This window comes from Capricornis sumatraensis, chromosome 8, assembly GCF_032405125.1.
Source record: "Capricornis sumatraensis isolate serow.1 chromosome 8, serow.2, whole genome shotgun sequence".
Taxonomy (NCBI): domain Eukaryota; kingdom Metazoa; phylum Chordata; class Mammalia; order Artiodactyla; family Bovidae; genus Capricornis; species Capricornis sumatraensis.
In genome coordinates, this window is record NC_091076.1 from 65010274 (window position 1) to 65034692 (window position 24419).

Sequence of the window (24419 nt, forward strand, 5' to 3'; positions counted from 1 at the left end):
GGTGGCTGAGGCAAGATTCTCATCTGGAGCTCAAATTCAAGTCTTAAACTCCGGGAGTTTGTGATGGACAGGGAGGCCTGGCGTGCTGCAGTCCACGGGGTCACAAAGAGTCGGACACGACTGAGCGACTGAACTGAACTGATCCCAGCCCAGGGCTCCTTCTCTCATACCCCAGGGCCTCCGTCCCCGTCGGCCCAGTTGAAACAATCGATGACCCTCGAGTAGGCCAGAATCCCTCTTCCTCGAAGTCTTAGGTAGCCACAACCGCCAGGAGAAGACGTTTCCTCCCCTGCCCTGCGCAGAGAGATCCGGATCCGCGCGGGGAGAGGCCAAGCAGCCTGCGGAAGAGGCGCTTGTTAACACAACAACGAGTTCCAGGAGGCGAGCCGGGTGGGTGGAGCCTGAGTGCCGGGGTCCCGCCCCCTCTTCCCCGGTCCCTCGCCTCCAGGTCCGGAGCCCTCGGAGCCGTGGGCAGGCACTGCAGGGCTGGAAGACCTCGAAGACGGCTCGCGACGAAGCGCCGCGGAGGAACCTCCCGGCGCTCGGAGCCCGGACACAGGCGAGCCCCTGCGACCTTCCCCTCGGCGCTGGGCCGGCGCAGCGCTGGAGCGTCCGCGGAGGCCCGGGCGCGGCGGACCGACGGCCGGCTGCCCCGCGCCGCGTGCCCGGTGCCCCGCGCAGGGGCGGCGGCTACATGGCCGCGCGGGTCGGCCTGCTGCTCCGCGTCCTGCCGCTGCTGCTGTGGGGCGGCCTGGACGCCCAGCGCGTAGGCCGGGAGCTGCGCCGGGAGGCGGAGGTACGCGCTGAGAGCCGGGCGGAGAGGGTCCGCGCGCTGGGGCCCGGCCCGAACTTCGCAGTCAGGCCACCCAGCCGCCCCATCTGCGCTGACCGTCGGCGTGACCCTCCCTCGTCCTCCTCACCCTTCACACCTGCACGCGAAGGGCAGCGTTCTCTTCCCTCCCATCCCGAGCCCCCAAGCCGGGGCTGAAACCACACGGACACGCGGATCCGCACCGGGTTCGCAGGAGACGGGGAACGGGTCAGCGATAAAATGGGATAGACAGGCAAGAACTGAGGAAGAGGGGACTCCCACACCCTAGTTTGGGGCGCAGCCACTGTCTCTCACTGCCTAGGATGGGGAGATTTAGCAGTTCATTCATCCGATGCCCAGAGCCCTCCCCGAGTCAGACGGTCCTGAGACTCCCAGACTGGTAGGGGGGAGGGTACCGCTGGGGGGCCCCGACACTGGGAAAAGCTCTGGCTCCCTGAGCTGGTGCAGCCGCTGACCAGCTGAGACAGGTGAGCGCCCAAGCTCAGAACTAGTTTCCCATCTCTAAAATGGGTAAGAGGAGCACTCTTTTTTTTTTCTTTGCCCGGCATGTGGGATCTAAGTTCCTCAACTAAGGGTTGAACCTCGGCCCTTGACAGTAAAAGCATGGAGTCGTAACCACTGGACCATGGCTGAATTCCCCAAAGCAGCATATTCTTTTTTAAAATAATAACACTAATTTTTTATTTGTTTGTTTTGGGCTGGGTCTTCTTTCCCTGGGTTTTCCTTGCCGAGCCGGGCTTTTCTCTAGTTTGGGGAGCGGGGGCTACTCTCTAGTTGTCACGTGCGGCTTCTCGTTGCCTTGGCTTCTCCTGTCGCTGAGCACAGGATCTAGAGAGCGGAGGGATGCGGCGGGCTCCCTCCAGTAGTTGCGCGGTTCCCAGGCGCTAGTAGTTGCGGCGCAGGGGCTTCAGTTGCTCCCATGCATGAGGGCTCTTCCGGGATCAGTGATGGAACCCATGCCTCCTGCCTTGGCAGCCAGATTCTTTACCCCTGAGCCACCAGGGACGCCCCAAGAGTAGCATACTCTTGAGTTGTTTCTAAGGAGCTTTAAACAATGCTTCAGGACTGAACTTGAGAAAGGTGGGTGGGGAGGTGGAAGTGACCCTTAAAGATTTCCCATCTCATTTTTCCTCCCTTGGACTCAACTGCTTGGTGTAGGTGGCACAAGGGGAACCTTTTGTGAAGTGGAGGTAGAGATGAATTTGGGGCGTCTATCGTCTAGATAAAGATGATTGTAATAATATATACCAGTTTCATTTCTTTCTTCCCCATAGAAGCATCTCTGTCTGTGTTTTTATCTCTTCCCTGGATTAAAACTGAAGTCTCTGCTATTTTTAAGGAGTAGGGATCCAAGTTAGTTTTAAATGACTGAGCCCAGCCTTCTGCCCTGAGACTCTTACTCCTCTAATAGCATCATTCCTGCCCAGAAACTGCCAGATGCAAGCTTCTCAGTATCCTCACTCCCCTCCCCTAGAAGAGGGAGAATCTCCAAACGTAAGAACTCTGCAGAATAAGGAGGGCCACCTCCGAACCGCTCTGCCTTCCACCAGCCGGCTCCCATCACTGCTCTGAAATATTTGGAAATGGCCCCACATCCATGAGGGTCCTCCAACTCCTTCACTCCCTCCCCCTTCTAAGCACTGGTCTCTTGCTCTGTGCTCTCTGCTTTTGCACATTGAAGAATCACTTTGTTTCTCTGACGTGTCTTACAACATCAAGTGCCGAGTCCTTCTGGCCCCAGGAGAAGGCTTCCGTGGACCAAGCCAAGTCTTGTTAAGAGTCCCACCCCATCTCCTCCCAAGTCCAGGTCCCAGGCAATCCTTGGCAGGAGAATAGAGACTGTATCACTGCCGCCCATGCCTGTGGTGGCCCCAGATGGAGAGAATTTCATCTTGGGGTGTGCTTGGGAAACATAACATCTAGCAGACTGAGTCTCTTTCCATCTATTTAACATAACTGAATGAAGGAGACTTTTTTTGTTACCTCTGAGAACAAGAGATATTTCTAAAAGCATGAAGAACTCTGGAAATGTGCAATAGGTGTGGTCCCTATATGCATAAATATATATGCAAAGTGCGTCGTGTTCGTATGTCTATATGTGTTTCTGTATATGATCAATTGCATGGGCTTCAGTGTCAGACAGACCTATGTACAAAAAACCACAGGTAAATTATTTAACCTCTATTAAGCCTTGGTTTTCTTTTCTGTATAATGGGGTTAGTAATGCCTATTCCACAAGATTTTGGTGTGGTTTCATGAGATAATGTATGTGAAATGCGTTCTAGGCTCAGCACGGTGCCTAGTATGTAGAAAACAGTTTATCAAAGAAAATTGCTCTCAATGTTGTTCTTGTTGGTGTTATTTTAGAAAGTTGTGACCCCCTGGACCGTAGCCTGCCAGGCTTCTCTATTCTAGGCTCCTCTATCCAGACAAGAATACTGAAGTGGGTTGCCACTCCCTTCTCCAGGGGATATTCCTGACCCAGGGATCAAACTCAGATCTCCTGCACTGCAAGCAGATTCTTTACCATCTGAGCCACCAGGGGAACAGAGCTTCAGAGTAAAGTCCTGGTTTGGTGACTAGTTTTCCTAGAGCAGTAACACAGGACAAAATATGTAAGGCAACTATTTTCAGCATTTGACAGCAAGGCTGTGATTCCTAAGAGATGGTATTGCAGTTACTATAGCTACGTTACAGATTACTTCAAATTTCAGTGAAGTAAAAGAACCATTTATTGTGTTCATAGCTACTGTGGGTTAGAATTTCAAACAAGGCCCATGAGGGCAGCTTGTGTGTGCTTTGCAGCATCTGGAGATGGAACCATCTGAAGGCTGCTTACTCACCTGTCTGGCAGTTGCTGCTTGCTGTCAGCTGGGGGCCTCCGGTCCCCTCCATGTGGGCCTATCCCCGTGGTCTGTGTCTGTGGGCTAGTTTGGGCTACCTCCAAACACAGTAGTGGGGTCTCCAGGCTGAGTGTTGAGAGAGAGAAGAGTAAGAGAAGCAGAAGGTGTATGTCTTTATGACCTAAACTAAGAAGTTGCATGCCATCGCTTCTTTTTTTTTTAAAGACTTTATATTTATTTTGGCTGCGCTGAGTCTCCCTTGCTGCATGTGGGCTTTCTCTAGTTTCGGTGACTGGGGACTGCTCTCTGTGTGCAGTGCTAGAGCCTCTCGTTGTAGTGGCTTCTCTTGTTCTAGAACACAGGCTCTAGGGCATCCAGGCTTCAGTATTCGTGGGCACAGTCTTAGTTGCCCCGCAGCAGGGGGGTTCATCCTTGGCCAGGGATGGAACCCGGGTCCACTGCACTGGCAGGCAGATTCTTAACCACTGGCCCACCGGGGAAGTCCTGTGTATATTCCTGTGCCCTGCACGCATGGCTCTGTGTGTCCCCTGTGTGCACACAAAGAAATAAAATCAAGGGTTTTCCGGAGTGGGCTTTGCCTGGGAGGGGTCTGACTGCTTACAAAGCTGCATTGTGAACGAGGTCATTGTTGCCCACTTAGGAAAACCAGGACTGCTCACAGCGTTAATGAATAGGAAGTGCCTCCATTGCTGAGTTGCCAGACAGAGAGTTAATGAATGACATCACCACCCCGGCCCCCCTCCCATTCCCAGCCAGGCCCTGTCCTGTTCTCGGGCAGCACAGACTGTCCCAAGGGATCTGTCTGTCTACCATGCATTGCTTGGACTTTCTTTAGAACAACCAGGCAGTGTGTCCAGGACCTGCCTTCCATATCTGTGTAGCTACTCCCAGTGCACGGGTGCAACAGGGAGCTGGGTAATTTGTCTCTCCGGGGAGACTTTGGAGCTTCTGTGGAATATCCTCCCCCAGATGCAGTGTCTGTTTCTCATACCCTAGAGCCATTCGCCTGACTTCATATGAGTCAGAAACCCAGAAGCCTGGGTGTGGAAGCCGTTCCCAAGAGCTCCGCTCTGTGACTCACAGGGTGCACAAGAGGCTCTGAAGGGTCTCAGAGGACCAAGAGTTGATGGAAAAGCAGTTGTCGAGCCAGTCTGAAAAAAAAAAGACATCTAGTGAAAGCTGGATGTTGGAAGCAGGGACACAGAAGAGAGAGACTATTGGATAACTCTCCCTAAACACAGCCTTCCTTGGTGCATTCTTTGTTTTAATATTTTTATATTTATTTGGCTGTGCCACATCTTAGTTGCAGCATTCAGGATCTTAATTCCTTGTCCAGGGATCGAACCCAGGCCCTGTGCACTGGGAGAGTGGAGTCTTAGCCACTGGACACCAGGGAAGTCCCCAAATTGGGACATTATTTTATGTCTTAAACTTAACCCCACATCCTGTGAGGACTGTGGCTCCATACAGTCTGGTTATTTGACATTAGAAAAAAATACAAGATGGGATGTGGCTGGAGAGTGGGTAGTTAATGTTTTCCAACTTCCTTAAGGATGGAAAGTGAAAGAAAGCATGGGGATTACGGTAAGAGGTATCTAGGTTATACCCAGACAGAACTCTGTGAATATTGAACCAGGGACAAGGGAAAGGAGGAGTAGAGGAAGGGAGTCAGAAGAGAAGGGCAGGTCTTCCCCCAAAATAAAGGAAAAGGGCCAAGCTGGTCCCACTGCCCTGAGGCCTTCAGTAGGTTCCAGAAGTCAGAGCAAAAGCAGTGAATTCTGGAAGCAGATGTTTGCCTTTGTGAAGAACATACTCGAGTGCTGTAGAATGCTTGTGGCTTGTCAGATGGCCCCTTTGGATGTCATGGGAGATGTGATCCCAGCCTCTTTCTTGAAAGCCAGAGTTCCCTGCCTAAGCAGCCTCTTCCCTCTGCTCCTGCTTGCAGAGGAGACAGAAGGAATCTAGCTAGAAACGCCCCCAGTTTTACCTTTTTAAATCTGAGGGCCGTCTCCCAGAAGCCAGAGCAGGCTGGACCCTGATCCTTCAGTTTTAAAGCATCTGAGTCACTTGTTTAAATGTGAAGTAAGACTTCCTGGGATAGGTTTTCGAGAATTTGGATTCCTGGGATAGGTTTTCGAGAATTTGGATTCAAGTATGAGACCCTGTGGACTTCCCTGGTGGCTCAGCTGGTAAAGAATCCTCCTGCAATGTGGGAGACCCGGGTTCAGTCCCTGAGTTGGAAAGATCCCCTGGAGGAGGGCATGGCAAGCCACTCCAGTATTCTTGCCTGGAGAATCCCCGTGGACAGAGGAGCCTGGAGGGCCTATAGTCCAGGGGTTTCAAAGAGTCAGACACGACTGAATGACTAAGCACAACACAGCATATGAGACACTGTACTCCCTTGAAACTTACTTTTCTCATTTTTAGAATGGGAATAACAACACCTGTCCTGCCTATGTTCTTGCGAGGTAATTGTGACGCTCAAGGAAAATCAGATGCCCTGAAAACTTTGCAATAGGCAAGAGCTCCCTGTGCTCCTGATGACCAGAAAATATGTTTATTCATGGAATGTGCCAAGAGAGGGCTTGGGCTTCCCAGATGGCTCTAGCGGTAAAGAACCCGCCTGCCGGTGCAGGAGACATAAGAGACACAGGCTTGATCCTTGGGTTGGGAAGATCCACGGGAGAGGGGCATGGCAACCCCCTGCAGTATTCTTGCCTGGAGAATCCCATGGACAGAGGAGCCTGGCAGGCTACAGTCTGTAAGGTCAAAACAGACGCGACTGAAGCGCCTTAGCATGCAGGCCAAGACAGAAAGTCAGCTATCACCCCCTGCATCTTGACTTAGCTAATAGGGCTACAGATGTATTGGATGATAAGCAAGAATCACGCACAGGCACTATAGAAAGATTAAAATCAAGAGGAAACACAATATGAGAAGGAAAAGATCATAGGTAAAGCAATGTGGTTTCTGCATGAGCTTGCCATTTTGCAATTTTCCAAGTTCTTTGTTTCATATTTGCTGCTGCAGTTCTTTTTTAAATTATTTCTTTCTTTGGCAGTATCGGGTCTCCGTTGCAGCGTGCAGGGTCTTTTGCTGCGGTGCACAGACTTTTCTTTAGTTGTGGCATTCAGGCTCAGTAGTTGTGGCTCACAGGCTTAGTTGCTCCGCGGCATGTGGGATCTTAGTTCCCTGACCAGGGATCAAACAAGTGTCCCCTGCATTGTCAGCCAGATTCTTAACCAGTGGGCCACCAGAGAAGTCCTTGCAATTCTTTGATATGGAAGATGTCCCGGCCACTGTGTGGACATGAGACTGTGAGCTGGTCCCTCCTTAACTCATCTATCAAAGGTCCCTTCCAGCAATAAAGTTCTGTGTCTGTAAAGGGGAAAATAACATTTTTAATGACGCAACTATCATAAAACCTTCCCAAAGCTTCCTCTTACTGGATTTTCACAATGCTCCTGTGAAAAACAGAAGGCAGTATTCCTAACCCCATTTCATATTTTGGGGGCACAGAAAGGTTGAGTAACTGTCAGATAGTTCACACAGCTAATCAGTTGCAGAAGCAAGTCTACAATAATAGGAGGAACTGGCGTAGATCTTAGCTCTAATCCAATCCCCTCACTTTATTTCTTTTAGTATTTATTTATTTGGCTGCACTGGGTCTTCGTTGCATCGTGTGGGATCTAGTTTCCTGACCAGGGATCCAACCCAGGCCCCCTGCTTTGGGAGCATGGAATCTTAGTCACTGGACCACCAGGGAGGTCTTGCAACCCCCTCGTTTTATAGAAGAGGAAACTGAAACCAGAGAGGCACAGGACTTGCTTAAGGACACACAGTTCCCCTCAGCACCAAGAATAAAGTTCAAGTGCTCAGTCCACAGCCCTTGCCCTGCCCGGCTCATGACTCAGAGCTCTGGGATTCATTTGCTACACCTTACCGCTAGTCTTGCCCTGCTCAGAAGTGGCCAGAACTTTCCCTTCCTTCAGGCACTGGGTGGACTGGGCTTGACACACCCTCCTAGGACAAGTCAGGACAGATGAAGGACTCGAACCCCTGAAATTCTGATCCCTCTCAGCTTTCTGGGTCTGGGGAGAACCATTTTCCTTTTTCTCAGACACCACAGTCACTCCCAGGGCTTTATGGAGGCGACTCCCCAGGCAAGCGGCCCCAGCCCTGAGTGAGTGGGTGAGGCAGGCTGGCACAAACTTTGAGACCTGAGAGGGTGAATCATGGAGGCACACAGCCCTCCAGCTTCCTCTTCTTGCAGCTCCAGCCCTGGGCTCCGTGGGGGACATGATAGGGTGAGGACAGGGCAGAGAGAAAACCTGATGTTTGAACTGTGAGGCAGAGAGGAGCTCTTGGGCATGGCCTCCGTGAAGGGGGATAGGGGTGATCCCAGGGGCAGCTCAGGGAGCCCCTGAGAGCGCACAGCACAGCCCCCCAAGCCTACGTTTTCTCCTGGCGTCTCTTGGCCACACTGTCACCTGCGTGCATGCATGCTAAGTCACTTCAGTTGTGTCTGACTCTTTGTGACCCCATGGACTGTAGCCTGCCAGGCTCCTCTGTCCATGGAATTCTCCAGGCAGGGATACTGGAGCAGGTTGCCATGCCTTCCTCCAGGACATCTTTCAAGCCAGGGATGGAAGCTGCTTCTCTTATGTCTCCTGCATCAGCAGGCGGGTCCTTTAGTGCCACCTGGGAAGCCCCTCCGGCCCTGCACCCCTACTCTTTCTCCCAGGCAGAGAGGGGAGTTTCTCTCAGCTTTGCAGGAGGAAAACTGAGGCATGGCAAAAGGGGCACACAGAAGGGGGTGAGGGAGACCTGCAGGAGCAGAGGGCATCTCAGCCCTGCCTCCTCCTCACCCTGAGATGGGGGGCTCCCTCCACTCGATAGAACTTGAGGACACTCAGTATAAAGGGGCCCCTGCCTGTAACTGAAATATTTTAAAATATGTGCATATTAAACACCCCTGGAGGAGGAAATGGCAACCCACTCCTGCAGTCTTGCCTGGAGAATCCCACAGACAGAGGAGCCTGGCGGGCTACCATCCATGGGGTTGCAAAGAGTGGGACACGACTGAGCACGCATTTATACTAAACATAGAATAACTATAAGGGAGTTCTGAAATCCTGATAATCCCCATTATAACATTTCGGTGCTTTTATGGAAATATAAAGTGTCAGATTCTTAACATTTCTTTTACTCATTCTTTTGGTGTCTTTTGGCTGGTGTCCTGGATACTTGCGCGCTCTGCCTGCTGGAAATTCAGCTCTGCCTTGAAACCCACAGATTCCCAAAGAGCAGGCAGCCCAGGGCTTCCCCTCTGATAGACCCCTGAAAAAGCCTCCAGCCCCATCCTGCCCTCCACCCACCTTGCCTGCCAGAAGTACCAGGCGCTGGCAGCCCAGCCAGGAAACAGGAGACGCCGCTAGTCCGCTTCCTCTCTCTCCCCCCCCGCTCTGTCCAAGGCTTCATAGTTCCAGAACCAGAGCCAACTCCCTGATAAGGGCTGGGTGGGTTTAGGGGGAAGAACACAAGGAGTGCCACCCTGTTGGCCTGTGACTCAGTCTCTCCCAGGTCACTCACCCAGCAAAACCACTTCTAAGGAAACATTAATTCCTCCCTGGCTTCCTGTAGAAAGCCACTCTTTCCACCCTCCCCGAGGGAGGGGGAAGAGGCACGGAAGAGAACCAGGCACCTGGCTGGAGTGAGGCAAGTCTGAGATGGAGGGCCTGATTAACAGGCACAACTGCCTTGTTCAAAGCACTTCCTGTCTCGTAGAGGGGTTGCCTTCCGAAAGTCTCTTGTTGATTTCCCCACTAAGGTCAATCAGCCAGATCAACTGTGTATTGCGTGTTCACTATATACCAGACAACTATGCTAGATGGACAGTACTGTGTTTAATCCTTCTGAGAATCCGGTGGGGTTATTTCTGTTCTCACACTGTGGGTGAAGAAATGGAAGCTCAGAGAGGTCCCTGGCCACCCAGCAGAGTCATGGTGGGGAACAGATTCTTGATTCTAAGCCTAGCAGCTATTCTATAATGCCACACTAGTTTAAGCCATAGTCTTCCAGATTAAGCCCCTAGAGCTCCTTTAATCCAAGGTGCAACCCCAAACAGTGTACTTATGCAAAGAGAGTGGAAAAGGGAATGGCAACCCACTCCAGTATTCTTGCCTGGGAAATCTCATGGACAGAGGAGCCTGGCGGGCTACAGTCCATGAGGTCACTCAGACACAAATTAGCGACTAAACCACCACCAGCATGCAAAGAGAAAGAGGGAAACGGTAGTGCTGAAATACCGATAAATTAGCACAGAAAAACAATAAAATGGACTTGGAAAGAGTTTGTCTAGAACGAGGGCTCCTTATGGAACAGGGCTGTATTGAGAAGAGGATGTAGAGGTTGCTGGAGATCGAGGTAATGAAATCCTCAAAAAGGAGGCGGGATACCTGCAAAGGTTTAGGGGCTGCTTACTTAGTGTGATTTTGTTCCCAACTTGTACCTTTTCCTTGAAGCAACGGCTATGACCAGAGTTGATCTGAGTTAAGAAATACAGCAAAGAGAACAAGAGAGACAAAAAATTGTTTCTGGATAGGTAACATAGCAAAGAGGGATAAAATGAAGAGTCGATGTGTCTATATAAGAATTCAGGAGCTGAGGTGGCATTTTTTTTTTTTTTTAATCCATTGATGGGACTTTATCCATGAGAAGGGCAAACAGGAAGCCCAGTGCCTCATTTGCCTGAGGGGCTGGACTGGTGATAGGTATGGGCAGTGAGTCACACACTTCTCTCTACTGGCCTCCAAGAATTATATCCATGGACATCCCTGGTGGTCCAGTGCGTAAGACTCTGTGCTCCAGTGCAGGGGGCCTGGGTTTGAACCCTGGTCAGGGAACTAGATCCCACATGCTGAAAATAAGAGTTCATAGGTGGCAACTAAAGATCCTGTGTGTTGCAACTGACACCCAGCGCCGCCAAATAAATAAACAATAAATTGTTTTAATAAATTAATTAGAAAAAGAACTATATCCAGCTCATCAGTGGTGGCCAGGAACTGAGTCCAGGTTCTGACTCTGATGCCAGGATTCTTTCTCCTATTGCTGATAGACCCAGTTGGGAATAGGATGAGCCTGGACGTGAAGTTTCTGCCATGGACCCTGGGAGACTCAGGAAGGGGAAAGGATGCTACATTGTGGGGAAAGCTGATTTTCGTCTCTCCCCCAGGCATTCCTGGAGAAGTATGGATATCTCAGCGACCAGGGCCCCAGGAGACCTTCCTCCACGCGGTTCAGTAATGCCATCAGGTAAGGCAGAGGGATGTGGAGGACTCAGTGATGCTGGCGTGCAAAGTTTGGGTCACCTCTGCTTTCCTCCTGGAAGGCTGGTCTCCCACCTGTGTCCAGGAGGTCATGCTCATGGCTCCCTCCCCTGTCCCCCACCACCTGCTATCTCCAGGGAAGCTCCTTGCCTTCCCCTGCACCAGCCAGCCTCCTGCTGTGGTCCTTTATCTCAGTTCCTCCTAACAGGGAGTTCCAGTGGGTGTCCCAGCTGCCCGTCAGCGGGGTGCTGGACCCCCCCACCCTGCGTCAGATGATGCAGCCCCGTTGCGGGGTGGCAGATACTGACAGCCAGATGCCTTGGACCGAGAGAGTCAGCGCCCTCTTTGCTGGACGCCGGGCCAAAATGAGGCGTCAGAAACGCTTTGCAAGGCAAGGTGAGTACTATTAAAACCTAGGTGGCTTGGAATTCCCTGGTAGTCAGCAAAATACTTCTCAACCTTGGACCAGGCTCTGTCAATAACCTCTCTTCCTTAAGGAGGGCAACTGGGACCTCTCAACCCAAAGCTCATGTTTGTGAACACAGACATTTAAACCAGAATGATGCCTACATTGATGAACTTTCATTGTGCAGGTATTTTCCAGAGCAAACCACATCAAGCCCACTTAATTCCTTCATCAATATGCTATGTATGGCAGTTAAACCATCGCCATATTTATATTTGACTAAAGTTGTTTTCATCCAAATCGATTCTTTTTTCATAAGAATTATTCAACAAAGGTGTGATTCATCGATCAGTTTTATGTTGGCCACGGTACATTTTTTTTTTTAACAGCATTATGGAAATACAGTTCACATACCATACAATTTACCCACTTAAAGTGAACAATTCAGTGATTTTTATTATATTCACAGCATTGTGCAACCGTCACCACAGTCTCATTTCAGAATATTTCCATCCCTTCAAGAAGAAACCCCATCCCAACAAGGAAACAGTCTGTAACATTCCCCTGCCCCCCAGCTGTGTTGGCAACACTGATCAACCTCCTTCCTGACTCTTCGAATTTGTCTATTTTACACATTTTCACGTCACAGTTTTTGCCACTGTGCTTCTCTTTGTGTAGTTTTGGGGATTTTTCTTCCCTTCTTTTTCCTCCTCCACTTTCTCCTTCTTTGTCCAAATCCAGTCTTCCAGGATCAGATGTTACATATCTAAGATTTATGAAGAAGATTTGGTTCTTGTCAATTCTTCGTCAATAACAAGTTTGACAGTGTGTAATTTTAACGTCTTGTCTGTACCAAGTCTAATTTTCTCTGATCAGTTTTTTGCAGTTTTCAAGATTTCTAACAAGACGAGGTTGCTCAGTCAGGTTCTCATCTATTACTAATTTTACTATGAGCACTTAGGGCCATTGCCTCTTTTAATTTGCGTGAACAACTTTGGCTGACAATACCCATTAGGAACAGAACAGAAGGCATGCTTTTTTTTTTTTTCCTTAGCTGATTTGTAAGGAAATTGTGGGCCGTTCCCCTCAGCTGTCAGAGGATGGGTGTTTCCAGATGTTTGCCAATCCGCTTCCACTCTGTCCACACGTGCGGCCCCTCTCGGTGCCCAGTACTGCCCGAACGCATTCCTGGTAGAACAGAGAGGAGCAGTGGGGGGCCCGGACTCTGCAGTCAAGACGTCCTCGGAGTCAGCATGTTCTGCAGCCCCCCGTGCTTCTGGACAGCGGAGGGGAAGGACGAGGCAGAATGGAGGAGCAGTGTGAGCTGGAGCAGCATCCCTGGATGGATCTGGGGCTCTGAGTTTGCTTGTGTGACCTGGGCTGTGTCACTTGGCTCTGTTTCCTCACCTGAAACATCTGTAAAGGAGAGGCCCTGATTACCAAGGGGAAGGGACTTGTCATGAGAATACAGTGGAAAATGGGGCCCCAGACAGTCTCAATAGTGACACGCCCAGGCTAGAGCTGGTGTCCCAGAGAATTGAAGTGATGCCTCCTGGGCACTCAGGACAGACCTGAGCACAGGGATGCTGCCTCTAGGCAAGCATCTCATCTTCTCATGCCCCAAGGGAGGAACTGATGGAGTTCATTTATCACTATCCAATTCGAAGCATTCTTTTTTTTTTTTAACTTTTTATCTTGTTTTGGAGTATAGTCGATTAACAATGTTGTGATAGTTTCAGGTGAACAGAGAAGGGACTCTGCCAGAGAAGGGACTCCGCCATACATGCAAAGGGATCCAGACGTACAAACTCCTCCAAACTCCCCTCCCACCCAGGGTGCCGCATAACACTAAGCAGAGTTGCCTTTGCTATACAGCACATCCTTGTTGGGAAGTTACCCCGGAGAAGGAGATGGCAAACCACTCCAGTATTCTTGCCTGGAGAATTCCATGGAAAGAGGAGCCTGGTGGGCTACTGAGCCTTGATGATGTGCCAAGGATGGTTCTACATGGATTAACTCATTTTATTCAATAACAACTGTATGAGATGGGTCCCCTTATCACCCTCAGTTTACAGATGGGGAAAATGAGGGACCAAGAGCTTGGGCAACTCTCCCAGGGCCACACAGTAGCCAAGGCTTCTTATCATTGGGAGGATTAAATGATCACCAGATGTGAAAAACCCCAGAACATGGGTAGGTGCATAAAAAATGATGTGGGTTTCTAGGCCCGTGACTTTCCATGGTATGGATGAGTGCTGTACTGATAAAGTTGGGCTCCAGGGTTGCCAGATAAAACACAGGATGCCCATTTAAATTTGAATTTCAGATGAACAACAAGTAATTGTTTTGTTTTCACATACTTATACTAAAAAAAAAAAGTTTTTGCTGTTTATCCAAAGTTCACATGGATCTAGATGTTCCATATTTTCATTTTGCTGAATCCAGCAACCTCATTCCAAGCACCCAGTCCCCTCTGTGCCTACAGGCCTGATTTTCAATGCTCCCGAAACCACCCAGAGCTGATGCAGGTGAAGACCCCGGGGGATGTATCTGGGATATAAAAGGAAGGAGCGGGGATACTGATTGAGCGCCCATCACATACCAGGCAGCTTCGTGTTGCTTTTCCATTTGCTATTTCACTTTTACCAGGAGGTGAATCTTACCAACCCCACTTTGCAAGTAAAGAAACTTAGGCTTGGAAAGATTCAAATAATTTGATATTTGAGGTTGTAAGTAGAGGCTCTGGGATGTTAACCCATGTTCTCTCCATAATATCAGTTCCCTGTTGGGAATCAGAACTTCAAGGTCCTCCCAAGCAAGGAGTCTAGCTCTCTGCCCTTCCCCATCTCTTTTTCCCTCCCTCCTCCTTTTTGGATTTTGGGGCAAAGGTGTAGGGGCTGCGATGCCAGGTGCGACTGGTGGCCTGAGGGTCGCCATGGAAACCAGCCCTGCCTGGCCAGGAGTTTGGGATGGGGCTCCCAAGTGGCCAACCTGCTCCAAGGATACACACCTAGAAGAAGACAGTGGGTAAAGGCTCAGGCTGCTGGCCCGGTGGCTCCTTGCTCCCCTGCCCCTCACCCAGCTCTGCTTCTCAGGACAGTTGGTCATTTTCTCTCAATTCCCATTTCTGTTTGTCCTCCCTAGCCTCCCCACTTCTTGCCCATGGAGTGAGGGGCTCCCCTCGCTGCAAAAAGGCAGGAGGATTTGCCTCATACTTTTCTAGAAGCTTGGAGGTGGCAGGGGAGAGTCTGAGAGCGGCTCACGCATAGCAGGGTAGGGAGGAGCCCAATGCCAGCCTATCCAGTGCCCAGTGAAAGTGTCAAAGGGAAGCATTCCTGGCATAGAGTGAAGCCTCAGGTGGCGCCTCTGGACTCCAGGCCTTCCTCTGCCCTCCTGGGTCCCCTCCCTTCCTTAGATCCTTCCCTCTTCCCTCCCTGAGGGTTGCTCACTAGCTGGGAGAGGTTGGGTGGCCACCAGGCCCTACAGGCCCAGGAGGCAGCCTTGCATGGAGCTTGGCTCCAGGGTGGGAGAAGGGACAGTGGGGTGTGGAGGGGTGGAGAGGCGGGAAAGGGCGTTGAGCTCTTCTGCTCCCCCAAGAATTCAGGAGAATTTCAGCTCTTGCAGGGCCCCTGCTGTGATGCAAAGAAGTGATGTTTAGGCAAATTTATAAGCCTTGAGTCTTGGCCAATGTGCCTGCTTATCAGTGCTGGGGCCTGGGCTCAGGGCCAAGCTCCACTACTCACTCATTTTTTTTTTTTCTTAAGAGGTTTTATCTTTATTTTTTTCTGTTTTTGTTTGTTGTTTTTTTGGCCATGCCATGCCACATTCAGGATCTTAGTTCCCCAACCAGGGATCGAACCCATGCCCCCTGTGTGGGGAGGGCAGAGTCTTGATTCCTGGATGAATAGGGAAGTCCCTACTCACTCATTCTGAGTCCCTTCCTCCTGGTCTCAGTCTCTGCAAAACAGAGCAGAGAGATGGATAAGGAGATGGCCAAACACCCATGACTTCCCGCCTTCTGCCTGGTTCAGGCAAGGACAGCCCCAGGACAAGAGGACAGGAGGTCTGAACCCTCACCTGGTCCCCCCTCCAAGGAGAGAGGGGGCTGTCCTCCACCACAGTCAGGCATGCCCTGTCCACTCATCACCCATGCTCTGGTCCATTTGGGACAGGTGTGAGTGCTAAGTCGCTTCAGTCGTGTCCGACTCTTTGCGACTATAGACCGCCAGGCTCCTCTGTCCATGGGATTCTCCAGGCGAGAGTACTGGAGTGGGTTGCTGTGCCCTCCTCCAGGGGATCTTCCCGACCCAGGAATCAAATCTGCATCTCTTGTGTCTCCTGCATTGGCAGGCGGGTTCTTTACCACTAAGCAGGACACTGAGACCCAAAAGACAACGTGATTCTCGTGCACTCCCAGGAGTCCTGCCTCTGAGCCACGAGTCTTCCACTTGGGAGTCACAATCTCAGTCCCCGAGCTTGCAGGGCTTAGAAATAGCCCATGGCAAACTCTGGGAGCTGGACCTTCTGAGCACCCTGGTGCTGGATGCCCGATGAGCTGCAGAGGGACTTGGTTGACTGGGGACTCAGGCGAGAGGTCAGAGTCTCTGGCCTCAGGGAGGAACTGCAGTTTGGGACAAAGGAATAAGAACTCTTCACTGGGTGGAAATGGAAAAATTTGTCTCGGTCAGTGACAGAACACACTCTTTGTTCTTATTTGTTTTCACCTCAGAGCTCTGCAGAGTCCCTGAGGAACTGAGGGGGGAGGGCCGGGGGAGAGAAGGACCTCAAATAAATGGGCCTTGTGGTCCCTTGTCAGCGGCAGGCCCGGGGGCACGGGAAAGGGGAGACAGCAGGAGAGTGAGAGGGGTGGGGAAGAGGAGGGGCAGAGGGGAGTCGTGGTTGTGGCCCCGATGGCCCCCCTTCCTCCGCCCCCTACGGTAGGCAGGGGCTGGGATCTGCCACCAGCAAGAGGTGCGGCTCAGTATTCAAGCTTAGTCTAGATGCTGGGGAAGGTGACCCCAGACTCGAGAGTCCTTGAGGTTGGGGACCCTTCCTGAGTCAAGGCTCCACATCCCCCATCACATGGGAACCTCCCCATGCCAAGCCACTGGACTAGGGACTGTGCAGGATAAGGGCCGCTTTGTCAGTCTGAGCACAGTGTCTCCACCAGTGGGGGGCTTCCCGGGGCCAAGGCTGTGTCTCCTTCATCACTTCAGGGACTTACTGGAGGAGGGCCCATCTCCCCATCCAAAGGGCCCGTGGGGCCAGCCCCAGACTCTGCAGCAGCTGTGGCTGACGCAGCCTCTCTGGGTGGCAGGCAACAAGTGGTACAAACGGCATCTCGCCTACCGCCTGGTGAACTGGCCCCAGCACCTGCCAGAGCCCGCAGTCCGGGGGGCCGTGCGAGCCGCCTTCCAGCTGTGGAGCAACGTCTCGGCGCTGGAGTTCTGGGAGGCCCCGGCCACAGGCCCTGCTGACATCCGCCTCGCCTTCTTCCAAGGGGACCACAACGACGGGCTGAGCAACGCCTTTGATGGCCCAGGTGCTGACACTGAGCCTCTCTCCTACAGGGCAGGAGGGAAACCCCTAACTAGGAGAGGCAGTCTGGAGAGAAGGCAGTGGAGGGTTTGCTCCTCCTTTAGACGTGGCCAGGCTGCAGTCCCCTCCAGAGAACCCTCGGTCTTCCCACCTGTAGAATGGGAACAGTGGTCCCTACTCTCTTAGGTACCACATGGCTGAAGGGTTGGCCACATGAGGTTCTGCATGGAAAGTGCTTTGCAAGCTCTAAGGAGTATTATCTCTACTGGGAGAACCTCCTGGGGTCCTGTCCTCCATACCCTGCGTCTTGTCAGGCCGGTGCCTCTCTTGTTCTCCAGGAGTGGATGTTCCCTTAGACCAAGGCTCTAAAAACACCTGGAGGCCACCACAGCTCCACCCCTACTCTCCCACCATGCACTGTACAGTCACTGATGCAGGGCAAGGGACATTCTGTCCCCTCCATGCTGCCTGCTTCACACAGTCACAGCCCAGACTCTTCTGTTTGGCCCCCAAACTAAAGGCTTACTACCCTTTAGTTATAACGTAAACTGCCCTCATCCGCGTCTGCCCAGCACTGGCCTTCATGACCTGAATACAGGTTGTCTATGTATCTCCTCTCTGCTAGGGAGGCAAGGAGACCTCATTAGACCCCTTCAGGACTTAAACCCTGTGTGGCCTGGGAACTTGGGCCCCCACCTCCCCCGTACCCTCCTACTTTCCATTAAGCCCACTCAGCAAAACCCACTTCCAAGCCCTGCTCCTGGGACTCAGGGAGGACTGGGAGAAATCCCGGCTTTACAAGAATCCACATGTACCACTCACATGTGCTTCCGTGTAACTCCCTTCACCCACAATATCGCCATGAGACGCTGATAGCCGTACCCAGGTGGAGTCTGGTTGCTAAGACAGCACTGGACTGGGAGTCAGCTCTCTGATTTGAAACTGGTGTTCGTTCGAGATTATGTCTTCTCCCTTTGAAACCCGCCCATCTGTCTTCCAGGATCACGGTGAGGGTTACACAGTAAGGGCTTACATGGCTCAGAACAACTTGAGGCATGTTCAAAATTAGAAGCAAGTATGCCTCCTACGCTGGCTTACCAGTTGGCAAAGAGGTAAAGAATCCACCTGCCAATCCAGGAGATGTAAAAGACGTAGGTTTGATCCCTGGCCAGGAAGATTCCCTGGAGGAGGGCATGGCAACCCACTCCAGTGTTCTTGCCTAGAGAATCCCATGGACACAGGGGCCTCACGGGCTACAGTCCATAGGGTCACAAAGAATCAGACATGACTTAGCGGGCGTGCACACACACACACACACACACACACACACACACACACATATTCCTCCTCAAGGCCAGCTCTCCATGCCCCCCTGGAGGCTCCCTGTAATGGCAACCTCCCAACTTTTGTTGGGAGGCCTGCTGGGAGGCCTCCCTTAACTCATTGTTGGGAGTCCCTGCTGGCCTGGGTTCTAAGAAGGCCATGTCAGAAGGACTTTCAATGGGCTTCTAAGCCAGCATCATTGCAGTGCTGATTGCTGACCCTTGGGGAAAGTGAATTCTGAGGGGATAGGGCTCTAGAAACTACAAAACTGCATAAGGGCCCTGCTATAAGCTTGAGAATGACTGATCCAGCCCATCTCCCTCTGCTCACGCCTATTAGAAGCAGGGAAGCAGAGACCCGCAGAGGGAAGGCAAGAATAAATGAATGCAAGTATTTTTTTTTTCTTTTTTGGCTGCACTCAGAGGCATGCAGGCTCTTAGTTACCTTAGTTCTCTGACAGGAATCAAATCCTAACCACTGGACTTCCGGGGAATTCCCCTATATATACTTCTTAATAAAGAAGCCTATACCTCCCCAGAAACAAACCCAGCACCCAGATGAAGAAACAACATTACCAATACCCCAGAAGTCTCATTATGCCCCCTTCTGGGGTAACCACTGATCCCTAATCCTACATCTCTTTGAAAGTAAGTAGTAGTTATTACCCACAGCAGGCTCTAAGTATTACATGTGACATACACGTGCACTGTGTGGTGGGCTCAGTCGTGTCTGACTCTTTGTAGCCCTCCAGGCTCCTTTGTCCATGGGGATTCTCCAGGCAAGAATACTGGAGTGGGTTGCCATGCCCTTCTCCAGGGGATCTTCCCCACCCAGGAATCAACCCGTCTTTTATGTCTCCCGCATTGGCAGGGGGGGTACTTTAGCACCACCTGGGAAACCCTATGGGCTGTGCACACATCCTTTTTTAATCTTCAGAACAGCCCCGCGAGGATCGACTCTCTTAGTCAACATTCTCATTTCTCGGATCTAAAAGCTAAGACACAAAGGCCTTAAGCTATCTGCCCAGGTCACGGCAGGTAGGATAAGTGATTAAAACCAGGACTGCAAGCCAGGCAGTTTGGCCCCATGCTCTTTGCACACCACGCTGCCTCCGAGGCGTCCAGACCCACAACCTAGTCATCTGTTCGTTGCTCCACACTTCCGCCTCTGCCAGACTCAATTAGAAGGGAAATCACCCATCAGAAAAGCCCCCACACCCACGCCAACAGCGTTTGCTCAGGGTAGAGGGGGGTGTCAGAGGAGCCGGCTGCCCCTGACTCTCCGCGCCGCCTGCAGGAGGCGCCCTGGCGCACGCCTTCCTGCCCCGCCGCGGGGAAGCGCACTTCGACCGAGACGAGCGCTGGTCCCTGAGCCGCCGGCGCGGCCGCAACCTGTTTGTGGTGCTGGCGCACGAGATCGGCCACACGCTCGGCCTGACCCACTCGGCCGCGCCGCGCGCGCTCATGGCGCCCTACTACAAGAGGCTGGGCCGCGACGCGCTGCTCAGTTGGGACGACGTGCTGGCCGTGCAGAGCCTGTATGGTGAGACCCTCCGGCGTGCACGCCCCTGCTCCCTTACCCGCCCCCTGAGCCCCTCCCCCCCTCCCGCCCGGGACCCCCAAGGCTCTGACGCCGGCTCTTCAAATAGGATTACCCCCTCCTAAGCGCAGGAAACTGGTTTCCCCATCACTGGTCCTTTCCGATCTGCAGCTTCAGGCTCGCCTCAAAGAAAAAGCTCATCTCCCGCTCTGCTGCTTCCCTGCGCCTGGTCTCTAGCATCTCGACCCAGTCCTGGGCACAGCTCTCCTCTGCGTTCCAATTGTCTGTTCCTGCCCAACCCCCGGCCACGCAGTTCCTCTCATACGCCTCCACCAACACCCCCACCCTCACCCCGTTATTCCTGCTCCCAGCTCCAGTGGCTCTCTTCGAAACTTTCTCCTCCATGACGTTGATGCCCACTCTTCCCACCCAACCCCCGGCCCCTCGCCCCTGAGCCTGGGTCTGCCTGGCGGTGGACTTAGGCAAGGTCTTCCCCAGAATGAACTGACCGGTGCTGCTGCCCGGAGACTATCTGGACCCAAGGCCTGCTTCGGCCTGGGGGGCTGCGTCCCTGAGTACGTGGGGGCCGTGGACAGGGCCAGGATCCCTGGGATCAAGTCTCCATTTCATATCAGACTAGCAGTTGCTCATGGGCAAAGCATTTCCTCTGTTAGAATCCTCAATTTTACCTTAAAAAAAGGAAGGGGGGAATAATTTCGGCCCTGCTTACCCCCGCAGGGCTGGTGTTCTAGTGCCTATGAACGTGCTTTGTAGCCCAAGGAATCTACACAAACATAATAATAGCAGCTGATATTTCTTGAGTGTCTACCATGGGCCAGGCACTTAACACACCCAAGAAGTAAGTATCTTGTTATCCACAAATGAAGAGAAAAGGGCCCAGAAAGGTTAGATAACTTGTCCAAGGTCACATAGCTAGGAAGGTGCAGACCAGGATTCAGGAACTAAGGCCAAATTCTAAGCTTGTTGGACTCTGCCGCCTTCTCACCAGTGCAGTGATGTAATTATCACTGCGGTCATCATCACAGCCTGGGCCCCTGAACTCTGCGCTCCTGCTATCTGCATTGTTCAGGACTCAGGAAAGAGGACCCTCTGCCCTTCTTAGTTCCAAACCCTTATTTGTTTCCCCACTCCAATTTTACCCTTTCACAGACTGTGGGGTAGGAAAGAGGACTTAAGTGTTTGATGCTATAGTTAACACCAACAACCAAGGATAACTTAACCAGCAGCACCCACCCCTGCTCTCCTTCCCTGCACCTGTCAGATAATGAAATAAACCACGGGGGAGGCTTTGAGCTCTCAACACCTCCCCCCAACCAGTATGTGTTCTTTCCTGCTTCCCTCCTCCTCCTTCCCCTACCAAGGGAAGCCCCAGGGGGGCTCAGTGGCCACCCAGCTGCCGGGAAAGCTGTTCACTGACTTTGAGGCCTGGGACCCACTCAGACTCCAGGGAAGGCGCCCTGAAACCCGAGGTCCTAAATATTGCCATTCTTCCTTCGATGCCATCACTGTAGGTAAGATGGTCCCACCGGTGCCTCGCTTTCTTCTTTCCTCCCCCCAGCAGCTCCAGGGGTCTCCGGAACTGAAGTACAAGGTTGGGAGGGTGGCAATTATAAAATCCAGAAATCCCAAGTCACAAGCATTCCACAGGGTAGCAAGCCCACGCCAAGCAAAACCCTGCTCCCTCCTGCACTTTCCCTTCCGTCCCAGCTGTGCACACGGCATCCTCTCTGCTGGGTCCTGTCTCATCAGTTTGGGAAGCTGGGCCCTAGGGAAGCACCTCCCCTGGAAGGAAGGCAGGAGGCTGACGGTCACTCCTCAACTCTCTCTTGGCTCCGGGCAGACGGACAACAGCGCCTGTACGTTTTTCAAGGGAACCAGTTCTGGGAGGTGACAGCTGACGGCAACGTCTCAGAGCCCCGCCCACTGCGGGAAAGGTGGGCGGGGCTGCCCCCCCACATCGAGGCTGCCGCCGTGTCATTGGAGGATGGAGACTTCTACTTCTTCAAAGGTACCAGCCCTGAGGCAGAGGAGAAAATTAAGTCCTAGCGGGGGAGGAATCTACCCAAGGTCAAAAGAGGGAAGGAATCTCGATTGCAATTTGAACCAGCGGCCCCAGGAACTTTCCCAGGAGATTCCTCTAGTGATGCATTGGGAGGCACAGGTGCCAAGGTTGTCCCAGGAGAGAGGGTGGAAGCGTTTCAGAGACGAGGGAGGCAGAGGACAGCTCTGAGCTCTGCAATACAGCGGAAGAATGAACTTTTTTTTAGAACCCTAGCTGTGTGAGGCTGGGCATGTCACTTAACTCGTTGTTGTTCAGTTGCCAAGTCATGTCCAACTGTTTGTGACCCCACAGACTGCAGCCCGCCAGGCCTTCCTGTCCTTCAGTATCCCCCAGAGTTTGCTCAATTTCATGTCCATTGAGTCGGTGACGCCATCCAACCATCTCCTCTTCTGTCGTCCCCTTCTCCTCCTGCTCTCAATATTTCCCAGCATCAGAGTCTTTCCCTATGAGTCAGCTCCTCGCATCAGGTGGCCAAACTATTGGAGCTTCAGTTTCAGCATCAGTCCTTCCAATGAATATTCAGGACTGATTTCCTTTCAGATGGACTGGATGGATCTCCTTGCAGTCCAAAGGACTCTCAAGAGTCTTCTCCAGCACCACGCTTGGAGCTTGAATTTGTTGAATGGGGAAGAGAATCCCTCAGCCTTGTTGGGAAAGGAGGATTAAAAGGACATAATGTCTGAGGACTGTGTAGTATATGACGTGAGAAAATACAGTTTATTGATTCGATCAATCCTGAGTGCCTTCTGCACCCTGGGTTGGAGGTGTGAGGATACAGTAGTGATCGAAACAAAAATCCCCACCCTCACAGAACTGTTGGTAGTAATGGCCTTGGAGAAAGACCTTGGCCTTGCAGGAAGTCGTTACTCACCTGGGAGGGGGTGTGCTTCCTGCCAGGGATGGGGAGGGTCCTTCAGCGCTCCCCGCCCTCTGCTGACACCTGCTGGAAGTTGAGGCCACAGCAGTTCCTCCTCTGCGGTTTATCACTGATCCGTTCTGGTTATGAATACTAACCAGCTGGGGCTTCAACTTGATGGGGAGTAGGGGTGTGGGGGGATAGGGATGGGGTACAGAGACAGAGGGCGAGAGAAACAAACTCACCCTGGCTCTTCCAACATCCCACAGGGAGTCGATGCTGGAGGTTCCAGGGCCCCAAGCCGGTGTGGGGCTCCCCACAGCTGTGCCGGGAGGGGGGCCTGCCCCGCCACCCCGATGCTGCCTTCTTCTTCCCTCCTCTGCACCGCCTCGTCCTCTTCAAAGGCACTCGCTACTACGTGCTGGCCCGAGGAGGGCTGCAGGTGGAGCCCTACTACCCCCGAGGCCTGCAGGACTGGGGTGGTGTCCCTGAGGAGGTCAGTGGTGTCCTGCCCAGGCCCGACGGCTCCATCATCTTCTTCAGAGACGACCACTACTGGCGCCTCGACCAGGCCAAACTCCAGACAATCACCTCGGGCCGCTGGGCCACAGAGCTGCCCTGGATGGGCTGCTGGCACGCCAACTCAGGGGGCGCCCTGTTCTGAAGATGCCTCCCACCTCTTAGTGAGTGCCTTCATAGCCACTGTGTGTCCCCTGCCCCAAGGGCAGACAAGCCTCTGAGCCTCCCCACAGAAGCCCAGGCAAGAAAGGTGGTCTGCGTTTGTTCCCTGGAGGATGTGTTTGCACTGTCAAGATGTTGCATTCAGGATCTCATTTCCCAACCAGGGCTCAAACCCCTTTCCCCCTGCAGGGGAAGCGCAGAGTCTTAACCACTGGACCACCAGGGAAGTCCTGAGACATTGACCGTTGTGGGATCAACTCAACGAGAAGCTAAAAAGGGTCCCAGACCCCATGGCCCTTTCCCCAGGGACTCATTCCTCCCCAGGCCTTGGGGATTTTGTCTCTGCCCCAAAGGTGCAGTTCCTGTCCCCAAGGCCACAGCACTGGACAACCAGGAAGGCTGCCAAACTCAGCAGAGAAGTTGGGACACTTTCCCAGACTGTCCCTTCCCCTCAGGACCTCCTGACTTGGTCCCTAGAGAACTGTGTCTTATTTACTCAGAGGCCCTGCCTGCAGGAAGCTTGTAAGGTTTGGGTACCAGAGTCTCAAACCTCAGGAGAGTCAGGACCCAGAACAAGGAGACCAGTGCAGACCTGCTGGGCCCTGTTTTTTTGGGGGGGAGGAATAAAGAGGTGCTCCCAGCGAGTGAGCAGGGGAGCAGCTTCCTTGGACCAGTGTCCAGTGAGAGCAGGTGGGCATGGATGCTAGGGAGGGGGCAACCATGTTCTTCTTTGTCCTAGCCGGGCCCAGTGAGCTGTGGGTGTGTATAGTCGAGATGGGGAGAGGGGGCCCACTGCTCTCTTCAAAAAGCAAAATGTCCTTCGCCCACTCACCCTCCAGGCCAGATGGAGAACCCTGTGCGGCCGCAGGATGACAGGGGCTTCTCTGGAGGTCTGGCTGCTGCAGGCGCTGGGGGCCTCTGCAGACTGGGAGAGCCCCGGTGCTCACAATGGCCTCGTTGTCCTGGCCA

The 24419-nt window shown here is 52.6% G+C and overlaps 1 protein-coding gene across 1 annotated transcript; it reads left to right on the forward strand.

The window, feature by feature from the left end:
* The first annotated feature begins 694 nt into the window (after positions 1 to 694).
* On the forward strand, positions 695 to 23938 carry MMP28 (matrix metallopeptidase 28). Its single transcript, XM_068977964.1, has 8 exons — positions 695 to 796; positions 10931 to 11010; positions 11233 to 11420; positions 16748 to 16972; positions 19588 to 19833; positions 21213 to 21362; positions 21692 to 21859; positions 23039 to 23938. The coding sequence occupies exons 1-8, from the start codon at positions 695 to 697 to the stop codon at positions 23431 to 23433; spliced, it is 1554 nt and encodes a 517-aa protein (XP_068834065.1). The 3' UTR covers positions 23434 to 23938.
* The last annotated feature ends 481 nt before the right edge of the window (positions 23939 to 24419 follow it).